The sequence below is a fragment of the Gigantopelta aegis genome, chromosome 1 (genome assembly GCF_016097555.1).
Source record: "Gigantopelta aegis isolate Gae_Host chromosome 1, Gae_host_genome, whole genome shotgun sequence".
In the NCBI taxonomy this organism is placed as follows: Eukaryota; Metazoa; Mollusca; class Gastropoda; order Neomphalida; family Peltospiridae; genus Gigantopelta; species Gigantopelta aegis.
In genome coordinates, this window is record NC_054699.1 from 30,468,231 (window position 1) to 30,480,987 (window position 12,757).

Genomic DNA, 12,757 nt, shown 5'->3' on the forward strand with positions numbered 1-12,757 from the left:
TGATAGTGTTTGTTGAACATTATAAAATGCCCAGTGGTAAAGTGTTCGCTTTATGCACAGTCGGTTTAGGATCGATCCCCGCCATTGGGTCCATTGGGCTATTTCTCGTTCCAGCCAGTGCACCACAACTGGTACATCAAAGGCTGTGGTATGTGCTATCCTGTCTATGCGATGGTGCATATAAAAGATCCCTTGCTGCTAATCGAAAAGAGTAGCCCATGAAGTTGCGATAGCAGGTTTTCTCCCACAATATCTGTGTGGTCCTTAATCATATGTCTGATGCCATATAACCGTAAATAAAATGTGTTGAGTGCGTCGTTAAATAAAACATTTCCTTCCTTCCTTATAAAATGTTTCATCTGGCCAATAATGTCCTGTAATTTAATTGGAAGGCCATGGTATGTGCAGTCCTGTTGAGAACATGTAAAAGGTCCCTTGCTGCTAAAGGGGAAAATGTCATGGGTGTCAATCAAAAAACTGTTAAACAACACAAAGTTTAACTTGTATCACATGTCTGGAAGTTATCGTTAAATCACGTGTGTGTTCTGTTGACAGGTTCTCGATGCCGTGAAGTACCGCGTTGAGTGGGCCAAGTACCAGGATCGGGAAAAACGAAAAGAAGAAGAGAAAGTTGAAAAGGAGCGAGGTTTGAGAAATAAATGTTTTCAATGGTCTATTGTAAATGTGATCACATGAGACAGGTTTAGAGGCATCAGAAATATGTACAGACAGTGGGAGCGCAGAAAATATTCTTAGTGCCATAATACCAATTTTTTATTTTAAGGTTGTTAAGAAAACATTTCAGCAGAAGAGAACAATTATGTTAAATATATATGAATAACTAATAACTAATGTGCATTTGCAGTGTTCAACATATATTTGAGAAAGTTATTAGCCCTCACAGAAGCTTTGGCTAGTGTTCTACGTTATATAGTAATACAGTTGATAATTTCCGCTAGCCCAGACGAAATATTGACTAGCTGGGACTGAGGGCTAGTGGATTTTTCGAACCCTTTCATTTGACTGTGTAGATAGATGGTAAAATATATATGTCATTCCATTTTTAAAATATTACGGCTGAAGTATAGTGAATAGCATTTTGCTGTATTCTTATTGTCCGAACCAAATTGTTAACAACTACGAAAAATTACTCTCCTACCTTTAATTGCCGTTAGATTTCCTCCAAAGTTTGTCCAGACACAAATCTTGAAAAAAACATTACAATGACACAGATTCCACATACCAGATGATAACCATGTCACCTATATCGATTTCGCTGAGAGCGCATAGGGAAAAAAGCTTGTAATTTTGTATCAGCTGTCATTTTGACTTTTTATGGAATATTCTTCAAGAGGGGTGAAAGGATAGGACTTAATCTAACAACGTCATAATATGTTATGATATAAAAGCAAACGTGATGACGTCATATTATTATTTTTTATTATTATTATTATTATTATTTTAATAATACCACTAGAGATCATCGATTTCATAGTAATTGTGTCACATACTTTGGAGGCTTTCACCCCTCTTGAACAGTATTCCATAAACAAGCAACATGGCAGACGGCAGAAAACTGCATGTATTTTTCCCTATCTCAGCAAAGACAATATCGGCGACATCGTTGCAGTCTCATGTGTGGAATCTGTATATTTGTAGTGGGTTTTTTTTGCGATTTGTGTCTGGACAAACTTTGGAGGAGATCTTACAGCAATTAAAGGTAGGAGAGTAATTTTTTGTAGTTGTTAACAATTTGGTTCGGACAATAGACAGTTTTTAAGATAGAGATTGGGAGAGGGAGAATTTACTATGGTTTGATGGTTATTGAAAAAGAGAAACACTTTAAATTCAATCAGATTTCATTAATGAATTCTTTATTTTATTTTTTGTTTCAGTGGCTTATTCACAGATTGACTGGCATGACTTTGTTGTCGTGGAAACTGTTGATTTTCAGCCAAATGAAGGAGGTAACATGTTACAGTTTATAGAGAGTGCAAGCGAGCTCTTATAACAAAGTTAAATGACCTATACAGACTGAGTTCCTTTTGAATGTTAATAGACAAATTTTGTCAAAATGTTTAACGGAAATGAAATCATATTAAAAAGCAAAAAGTCGGGCATTTAAAATATTGTTTTCATAACTCCACTTGGAAAATTACTCCAAAACAATTTTATATACCTTCAAATTGCTACAAATAAATATCAGGTTCCATTATATAAAAATAATTTATGGATGACCTTAGGCCTTTACATTATTTCATTTCATTTCAACTTATTTTCGTCCTTATATCCAATTAAAGTTCAAGCACACTGTCCTGGGCATACACACCTCAACTATACATTATTTAATAATTCAGGACATGATTTTAAAGTAGAATGTTGGTAGAATAGTTATTAAAGGGGTAGCTCTAAATATTGTAAAGGTTAGTTGTTTCCGTATGTTCGTTTATGTTGATGTTTCTGTTTTAGGAAATCTTCCACCTCCAACATCCCCAGATGAGGTTGGTGCACGAGCGCTTCAGCAAGAAAGATATGAAAGAGGGGAGGTAACGCATACTGTTTTATGGGGATTTTGTTTTTCATCATCCCAAGCAATGACCCAAAATGTTTTACATTAAAAGCTGTGGTATGTACTGTCCTGTCTATAGGAAAGTGTATGTAAAAGATTCTTTGCTGCTTTTCAGTTTGAATAGTGTACATAGTGGCAGTGTCTCCTCCCCCTCTCCCTCTCTCCCTCTCTCTCTCCCCCCCCTCTCTCCCTCTCCCTCTCTCCCTCTCTCCCTCTCTCCCCCTCTCCCCCTCTCTCCCTCTCCCCCTCTCCCCTCTCTCCCTCTCCTCTCTCTCTCTCTCTCTCTCTCTCTCTCTCTCTCTCTCCTCTCTCTCTCTCTCTCTCTCTCTCTCTCTCTCTCTCTCTCTCTCTCTCTCTCTCTCTCTCTCTCTCTCTCTCTCGTGTTCAAACATAGCCATAATTATGTTAGATCTAAAAATAGCCATAATTTAAAATGTGTTCAGATGTCATTAAATATTTGTTTTGCTCATTTCAGATTGAAGCTGAAGTTGAGATGGAAGTAGAGTCTGATGACGAGGAAGATGAAAAGGAGCCTCCACCTCCTAAACTGAAGGAGAAGGAGTCAGCTCCTCCTCCTCAAAAACTCAACCCTAACCCCCCAGCCCAGCCCCCTGTCCCTGATATGCAACTTCAAGTGAGTACTTTTTTCTTTTTTTTAATGTATACAAGATACCACACAGTTACTAGCCTTTTGGCCTTATAGTTGGGTGGGGTTTAAAAAAAAAAAATTATGTTGGTTCCATCCACTGATCTTAGAGGAAATATTTGAAATTCCTGATTATTAGGATATGTATTTTGTTTATTTATCAGGATATGTTTTGGGTTTTGTTTTTGTTTTTTTAATCCCCTACTTGTCCAGTCAGAGGGGTCTGTAGGTTTTGTTCTCCACCTGTCTGTCTGTCCGTCCGTCTGTCCAACATATAGTTTTCCAGACATTTGGGTTTTTGTCGCAATGCTTCAAGGTACTGAGCTAAAAAAATTGTATAGCTTTATCATACACAGTTACAGATCAAATTTGACTTTTATGGCCCTTGAATTTAGGAGTTATAAAAATGTCTTGGGACCAATAGTGGACATGTATTGCTTTAGCAGTACTCTCAGAATGCTTGTTCATTAGGGCCCATATTTTTAAAGCTATCTTGATGCTGCTATGATATGGTAAAACCATTGTACGTTATGACACCATCTCTGTATTTGGATATCAGGATATTTGTTTTGTTTTGATTGTCGTGATATGTTTTGTTTGTTTATCAGAATGTGTTTGTTTATGACAATTTGTTTATCAGGATATGGAAGAGGATTCCGAAGATGACGAGGACAGTACAAAGGAAAAGCCAGCTAAGCCTGCTCCCCCTCCACCCCCACCCCCACCACCAACAGAGGCACCACCCCTGCCACCTACTCCAGATCAAGTGATTGTAAGAAAGGACTACAATCCCAAAGGTACAAAAACTAAAAGCATTTTCAACTTTCAATACCCATTGGGCTATTTCTCGTTCCAGCCAGTGCACCACGAATGGTATATCATTATCAAAGTCTGTGGTATGTGTTAAAAGGCCCCATGGTTCTACAAATCCACTAGCCCTCTTGTCTAGGCTAGTGAAAAACACTAGGTCATTAGTCAAAGTCAAATCTTCTGTGTCCTTTCTCAAACATTTGTGGAACTCTGTAAAAGCATTTGCATCATTCTATACCCACTGGGCTAATTGGGTTATTTCTCGTTCCAGCCAGTGCTCCACGACTGGTATATCAAAGGCCGTGGTATGTACTATCCTGTCTTATGGGATGGTACATACAAAAGATCCCTTGCTACAAATGGAAATATGTAGCGGGTTTCCTAACATTACATGTAAGAATTACCAAATGTTTGACATCCAATAGCTGATGATTAATAAATCAATGTGCTCTAGTGGTGTTGTTAAACAAAACCTTCACATCAATTTTGGATCACTCTATAATAATGTCAGTTGGTGTTCAGTGGCTGCCAAAGGGCGTAATGGTGTTAAACAAAACCTTCACATCAATTTTCAGATCACTCTATAATAATGTCAGTTGGTGTTCAGTGGCTGCCAAAGGGCGTAATGGTGTTAAACAAAACCTTCACATCAATTTTGGGATCACTCTATAATAATGTCAGTTGGTGTTCAGTGGCTGCCAAAGGGCGTAATGGTGTTAAACAAAACCTTCACATCAATTTTGGGATCACTCTATAATAATGTCAGTTGGTGTTCAGTGGCTGCCAAAGGGCGTAATGGTGTTAAACAAAACCTTCACATCAATTTTGGGATCACTCTATAATAATGTCAGTTGGTGTTCAGTGGCTGCCAAAGGGCGTAATGGTGTTAAACAAAACCTTCACATCAATTTTGGGATCACTCTATAATAATGTCAGTTGGTGTTCAGTGGCTGCCAAAGGGCGTAATGGTGTTAAACAAAACCTTCACATCAATTTTGGGATCACTCTATAATAATGTCAGTTGGTGTTCAGTGGCTGCCAAAGGGCGTAATGGTGTTAAACAAAACCTTCACATCAATTTTGGGATCACTCTATAATAATGTCAGTTGGTGTTCAGTGGCTGCCAAAGGGCGTAATGGTGTTAAACAAAACCTTCACATCAATTTTGGGATCACTCTATAATAATGTCAGTTGGTGTTCAGTGGCTGCCAAAGGGCGTAATGGTGTTAAACAAAACCTTCACATCAATTTTGGGATCACTCTATAATAATGTCAGTTGGTGTTCAGTGGCTCAAAGGGCGTAATGGTGTTAAACAAAACCTTCACAATTTTGGGATCACTCTATAATAATGTCAGTTGGTGTTCAGTGGCTGCCAAAGGGCGTAATGGTGTTAAAAAACCTTCACATCAATTTTGGGATCACTCTATAATAATGTCAGTTGGTGTTCAGTGGCTGCCAAAGGGCGTAATGGTGTTAAACAAAACCTTCACATCATTTTGGGATCACTCTATAATAATGTCAGTTGGTGTTCAGTGGCTGCCAAAGGGCGTAATGGTGTTAAACAAAACCTTCACATCAATTTTGGGATCACTCTATAATAATGTCAGTTGGTGTTCAGTGGCTGCCAAAGGGCGTAATGGTGTTAAACAAAACCTTCACATCAATTTTGGGATCACTCTATAATAATGTCAGTTGGTGTTCAGTGGCTGCCAAAGGGCGTAATGGTGTTAAACAAAACCTTCACATCAATTTTGGGATCACTCTATAATAATGTCAGTTGGTGTTCAGTGGCTGCCAAAGGGCGTAATGGTGTTAAACAAAACCTTCACATCAGTTTTGGGATCACTCTATAATAATGTCAGTTGGTGTTCAGTCAGTGGCTGCCAAAGGGCGTAATGGTGTTAAACAAAACCTTCACATCAATTTTGGGATCACTCTATAATAATGTCAGTTGGTGTTCAGTGGCTGCCAAAGGGCGTAATGGTGTTAAACAAAACCTTCACATCAATTTTGGGATCACTCTATAATAATGTCAGTTGGTGTTCAGTGGCTGCCAAAGGGCGTAATGGTGTTAAACAAAACCTTCACATCAATTTTGGGATCACTCTATAATAATGTCAGTTGGTGTTCAGTGGCTGCCAAAGGGCGTAATGGTGTTAAACAAAACCTTCACATCAATTTTGGGATCACTCTATAATAATGTCAGTTGGTGTTCAGTGGCTGCCAAAGGGCGTAATGGTGTTAAACAAAACCTTCACATCAATTTTGGGATCACTCTATAATAATGTCAGTTGGTGTTCAGTGGCTGCCAAAGGGCGTAATGGTGTTAAACAAAACCTTCACATCAATTTTGGGATCACTCTATAATAATGTCAGTTGGTGTTCAGTGGCTGCCAAAGGGCGTAATGGTGTTAAACAAAACCTTCACATCAATTTTGGGATCACTCTATAATAATGTCAGTTGGTGTTCAGTGGCTGCCAAAGGGCGTAATGGTGTTAAACAAAACCTTCACATCAATTTTCAGATCACTCTATAATAATGTCAGTTGGTGTTCAGTGGCTGCCAAAGGGCGTAATGGTGTTAAACAAAACCTTCACATCAATTTTGGGATCACTCTATAATAATGTCAGTTGGTGTTCAGTGGCTGCCAAAGGGCGTAATGGTGTTAAACATTTGGGAATCATATGGTGCCAATCAAGACTTGATGTGATGTTATCTTTTGATGCATACTTCTTTTAAATGTTAATTACTGTGTGTATTATTATGCTGTAAACAAGAGGGAAAATGTGTGCATGTAAATTTTGTAATTGTTGCATGCTCATCCCCAAAATTCTAAATTTATATGCACTCATTATTTTGATTGTAGATACTAACAGTTTGTGAAATTTACATGTCGTGAATATGTGCTAAGATGAATTATGTGTGTTTTTTAAATGGTTTACGTTAATATCTTTTGGGGTACCGTAAACTTTAAGTCCTATTTCCATATTCCATTAAGCATAAGTTGAGTAATAACTGCTCTTTATTACATACCTGTTCAAGCTTACTATAGTGATAAAGACATTTTGAAACCGTGTAATAAATTTATTTTGTATCGCACATATGTGCAATATGGACCGGAACTTTTAAATGGGGAATTCCCTTTTTCTTTTTACTGCAGTTAGTGTCTTTTGTTTACTGACGTCATATATGATTTATAAATGACGTCACATCGTATTTGAAACATTACATAAGGCTGCCGCAGAGTATGATTCTTAGCATTAAGTACATCCATGAAATGAGTTTTGATAATAGATAACAAAGTGTTGTTATGACGTTAAATTAAAAACGGCTTTTTATAAAACATAAAAGAAGATATGTAATAAATACAGAACTTCACATACGTTGTTTTTGCTTCCTATTTATTGCACACGGTCAAGTGGTATATATTCTTTCGCAAAATAAACTTGTGCAATAAATAGGAAGCGAAAAAACGTATGTTAAGTTCTGTATATTTATTACACACCATTGTAAGATATTGTCATAACAATTATTCAGTATCTAACTAGTGTAATATTGGATGGACGTGACTGTGACATACATCACTTGCTGACCCAATTCATAGAAACATAATGTGTAGTAGGTCTTGACATCTGCTTACTTCTGCATTGCGGCTTGTTTGCAGTTGGTTTGTAATAAATAAAATACTAAACTAGCTTGTCTGTCATACCATTTTTATGAAACTCGTGAACAGTGTTGATATCAAAACTGTTCACTCATTTCATAAAAATGGTATGACAGGCAAGCTAGTTTAGTATTCTATATGTAAGATGTAAGTGGACAGTGATTAATAAAAGAACCAATATATAAATAAATAAATAAATACATATTTTTAATTGAATTTTTAGATAAAATGTCCAGCATGTTGTATATTTGAATGATTTTTTTTTTCTAATCATCATATGTCTACATGTTTAATTTTTAATCATTATTTTTCTTGTTTTTCATAGCTCATGCTCCAGGAGGGGAGTCCACTCCAGACCAGTTCATGATTTCGCCCATCACCGGGGAAAAGATTTCAGCGCAAAAAGTCCAGGAGCACATGCGAATTGGTAAGTTACCTCATCAGCAACTAGGAAGACGGGTGGTAAATGACATACGTGTCTTATTGAGATAAATACATTTGGATTCTCACTGATCCATTGGAACTTTCTAATTCTGATTCTGCAATGGAGAGTAAATGTCTAACTTGAACTCCTCTTAAGTGACATAGGTCCATGGATCAAGCCTCCTTCTTGGACAGATTAGATAATTTCCCATACCAGCTGGAAAGTGCAGGTCAAAAAAATCATTTAATTATAATCAGAAAATGGTAAAGTAACTGAATGTTTGATCCACCACCACTACTACTACTTCTTCTGATTGTTTAAAATACAATATGTTCAATTACATGCAGGCTATTTGTATTGAGAAAATAAATACATTTTTATTAAAAGTTTATTTAAGTGGGGTTCTTTGGGGGTGGGGGTAGTGGAGGATAATACATGGTGGGTGAGTGCGTGCACTATTAAGCAGTCGTGGCTTATGCTGTGTTTTGCTAAATAATTGAAGTTGATGAATTTAATAATTCATTTCAAAACATTGACAAGAATTAGCATGTTCAATAAGCCTTGTTTTATATGCGCAAAAAAAACCTAGTTTTTGATTGCATTATGGGTCTATGGCCTTTATATTGAATAAATTGTCTGTCTGTTTTATTTTAATTGCATTTTGTTTGGGCTTGTAGGTGGTGTTTTTGGTTTGGGTTTTTTTTTGGTGGGGAGGGGAGGCGCTACACATCAAACTGGATATGCCACATTGCTAATAATATATATTTTGTTAACCATAACTACTGAAATATGGTTCATTTTTTTCTTCTTTTTTTTCTTCTTTTTTCGACCAGGTTTGCTGAACCCGAAATGGATGGAGGAGCGTCAGCGCACGATAGAGGAGAAGAAGGACCAGGAGGAAGTGTACGCAGCAGGGTCGGCTATCGACATCAACCTGAAGCAGCTCGCCGAGAGACGTACCGACATCTTCGGTATCGGCACCGAGGAGACGCAGATCGGTAAAAAGGTCAGTGCTTTTTCCAGTTGTTGGGTTGAGAGCTCACCTGAGATGCTTGTGTCTCAGGATCGAACCACCTCGGTGGATCCATTGAACTGATTGCATTTTTTTTCCCCATTCTAACCAGTGTACCACAGCTAGTCAAAGACCAGGTGATTGCAATTTTTTAACCCCATACATTTGGGGTTTTTTTAGGGATTATAACAACAAACTAAACAAACTAAACAAACAAACAAAACAAACTAAAGTAGAAAAAAAGAGTAATTTTTTTCTGCCCTAACTAACTAAAGTCCAAACTATTACTCTCTTATCTTTATTTATTGTTAAATTTCCCCAAAATTTTGTCCAGACAGAAATCTTGAAAAAATCATTACAGTGACCAAGGCTTCACATACTAGATGATAACTATGACACCTATATCAACTTCGCTGAGATCGCATACGGCAAAAACCATGTAATTTTGTGCTGCTATTTTGCCTTTTTATGGAATACTCTCCAAAAGGAGTGAAAGGATATGTCGTCATAACAGTAAAAAAAATTGCATGCTTTTTTCCTATGCAATCTTAGCAAAGTCGACATGTTTATCATCTAGTATGTGGAATATGTATTATTGTAATGGCTTTTTCACGATTTGTCTGGACAAAATATGGGTAAAATGTATCGGTAATTAAAGGTAGGAGAATAATTTATTGTAGTTGTTAACAGTGTGGTCCAGACTTTATAATATTCAGTGGTGTGCCAGGGTTCTAAGTATGATAATATTGCTCATGAATGTTTTACATAGCCCTTGCTGCTATTTAATCGAAAAAGAGTAGCCCTTGGAGTGGAAACAGCTGGTTTCCTCTCTAATTATCTCTGTGGTTATCCACATTTCTCCCACCATATAACTGTAATTAAAATGTGATGAGCTTTGTTAAATAAAATATATTTTTCATTCTTTCTTTTATTCCAGATTGGTGAAGAGGACAAGAAAGAACGCTCTAAGATCGTGTGGGACGGTCACACGGCCTCCATGGAGAAAGTCTCTCAGAGAGCCAGGGAGAACATTTCTATTGAGGAGCAGATCGCTACCATCCACAAAGTCAAGGGCTTAGTGTGAGTTGGGTTTTATTGCAATCATCCACAAAGTCACGGGCTTAGTGTGAGTTGGGTTTTATTACAACCATCCACAAAGTCACGGGCTTAGTGTGAGTTGGTTTTTTTTGCAACCATCTGCAAAGTCCAGGGCTTGGTTTGAGTTGGGTTTTATTGCAACCATCCACAAAGTCGTGGGTTTAGTGTGAGTTGGGTTTTATTGTAACATCCACAAAGTCAAGGGCAACCATCTACAAAGTCCAGGGCTTAGTTTGAGTTGTGTTTTATTGCAACCATCCACAAAGTCAAGGGCTTAGTGTGAGTTGGGTTTTATTGCAACCATCCACAAAGTCAAGGGCTTAGTGTGTGTTGGGTTTTATTGCAACCATCCACAAAGTCAAGGGCTTAGTGTGTGTTGTGTTTTATTGCAACCATCTACAAAGTCCAGGGCTTAGTGTGAGTTGGGTTTTATTGCAACCATCCACAAAGTCAAGGGCTTAGTGTGTGTTGGGTTTTATCGCAACCATCTACTAAGTCATGGGTTTAGTGTGAGTTGGGTTTTATTGCAACCATCTACTAAGTCATGGGTTTAGTGTGTGTTGGGTTTTATCGCAACCATCTACTAAGTCATGGGTTTAGTGTGAGTTGGGTTTTATTGCAACCATCTACTAAGTCATGGGTTTAGTGTGAGTTGGGTTTTATTGCAACCATCCACAAAGTCAAGGGCTTAGTTTAAGTTGGGTTTTGTTGCAACCATCCATAAAGTCACAGGCTTAGTGTGAGTTGGCTTTTGGTGTCACTGCTCAAGGCACAAAATTATTTTGATGAAATGGGCAGCAGTCTCTGCTTCTCATGTTTTAATCCAGAAGCAGATGCTAGAAATTGAGAAGCAGTTCTCAACCACTTGTACTGAGATCAACTTTACTCTCATTTTTGTGGGCTGGACGTAGCTCAATGGTAAAGCGCTTGCTTCGTGTGCGGTTGGTCTGGGATCGATCCCCATTGCCAGCCAGTGCACCACAACTGGTATATCAAAGGCCGTGGTATGTACTACCCTGTCTGTGGGATGGTGCATATAAAAGATCCCTTGCTACTAATGGAAAAAAGGTAGGTAGTTGCCTCTCTAAAACTGAAATGACCAAATTTTTGACATCCAATAGCCGATGACTAATATATCAGTGTGCTCTAGTGGTGTTGTTAAACAAAGCAAACTTTACTTTACTCTCATTTTATGTCAGTTTAAACTGATCATTTTATTTTTAAATTTAATTTTTACAGGTTATATGTAATTTAATATTGGTCAGCCTAATGAGCCAGATTCTAGATGATGTCATGATCAATATTGCCATTATTTGATTGACTGCTGTAAATGAAATATATATATATATATATATATATATATGTTTTTAATTTCAGTCCTGATGAAGAGAAGGAAAAAATTGGTCCGACAATGCCGAAACCAGGCGGCCCACCCCTTCCGAAATCTGCACCTCCCTTACCGAACCAGTCTCCTCAGTCAACAGCATCATCAATGCAGTCTGGCCCACAGAAACCTCCCCCTCCACCACACAACCAGCCAGTGCGGCCACCCATGTCGATGCCACCTCAAGGAGGGTTGATGGTGATGCACCCCAGACCACCACCAATGATGATGGGTACGAAATATTATTTGTTTCAGGTTCGTGTGTATGTGTTCGTATAGTAGTTGAAGCTGTGAGTCTCTGGGCCAAGTTGTTCAAAGCATAGTTACGCTAACCCTCTGTTAACCTGGTATGGCTCAGTCAGTTGAGCATCGCAGGATCGAACCACCTTGGTTGCTCAGTTGAGTTGATTGGGGTTTTTCTCATTCCAGAAATATTACTTATTTCAGATTCGTGTGTATGTCTTTGTATAGTAGTTGAAGCTGTGAGTCTCTGGATCAAGTTGTTCAAAGCATAGTTAAGCTAACTCTGAGTTGATCTGGTATGGCTCAGTCGGCTGAGCGTCACACAATCGAACCACCTTGGTTGCTCTTATTCAACTGATTGGGGTTTTTGTCATTTCAACTAGAGCACCACAACTGATCAAAGGCCGTGATATGTGCTTTCCTGTCTGTGGGAAAGTGCATATAAAAGATCCCTTGCTGTATTAAGAAAAATGTAGCAGGCTTCCGCTGTTGACTATGTGTCAGAATTATGATATGTTTGACATCCAGTAGCCGATCGATATATTAATCAATGTGCTCTAGTGGCATCATTAAACAAAACAAACTTTATATAGTCTATAATTGTCAAAAACAAGAGACAACCACAGTGGTGTGTAAATTAGCTCATAGGTAGATGTGGGTCTTGAGGTCAACCCCCTGATTGAACGTACCCATTGGGGGGGTTTCAGTTCTCGGGCAGGACATAGCCCAGTGTTGAAGCACTCGTTTGATGTGCGGTCTGTCTAGGATCGATCCCCGTCAGTGGGCCCATTGGGCTATTTCTCATTTCAGCCAGTGCACCACGACTGGTGTAACAGAGGCTGTGTTATGTGCTACCCTGTCTGTGGTATGGTGCTTATCAAAGATCCCTTGCTTCTATTGAAAAA

At 38.2% G+C, this 12,757-nt stretch overlaps 1 protein-coding gene across 1 annotated transcript in view; it reads left to right on the forward strand.

The window, feature by feature from the left end:
• The window catches only part of LOC121373516 (splicing factor 3A subunit 1-like), a 29,085-nt gene that overhangs the window by 10,995 nt on the left and 5,333 nt on the right, over positions 1–12,757 (forward strand). The window contains exons 7-15 of the mRNA XM_041500190.1: positions 556–646; positions 1,896–1,967; positions 2,470–2,546; positions 3,045–3,203; positions 3,856–4,012; positions 8,017–8,118; positions 8,949–9,121; positions 10,065–10,207; positions 11,603–11,841. Of these exons, the coding sequence (XP_041356124.1) occupies positions 556–646; positions 1,896–1,967; positions 2,470–2,546; positions 3,045–3,203; positions 3,856–4,012; positions 8,017–8,118; positions 8,949–9,121; positions 10,065–10,207; positions 11,603–11,841 (1,213 nt within the window). The remainder of the gene's footprint in view (positions 1–555; positions 647–1,895; positions 1,968–2,469; positions 2,547–3,044; positions 3,204–3,855; positions 4,013–8,016; positions 8,119–8,948; positions 9,122–10,064; positions 10,208–11,602; positions 11,842–12,757) is intronic.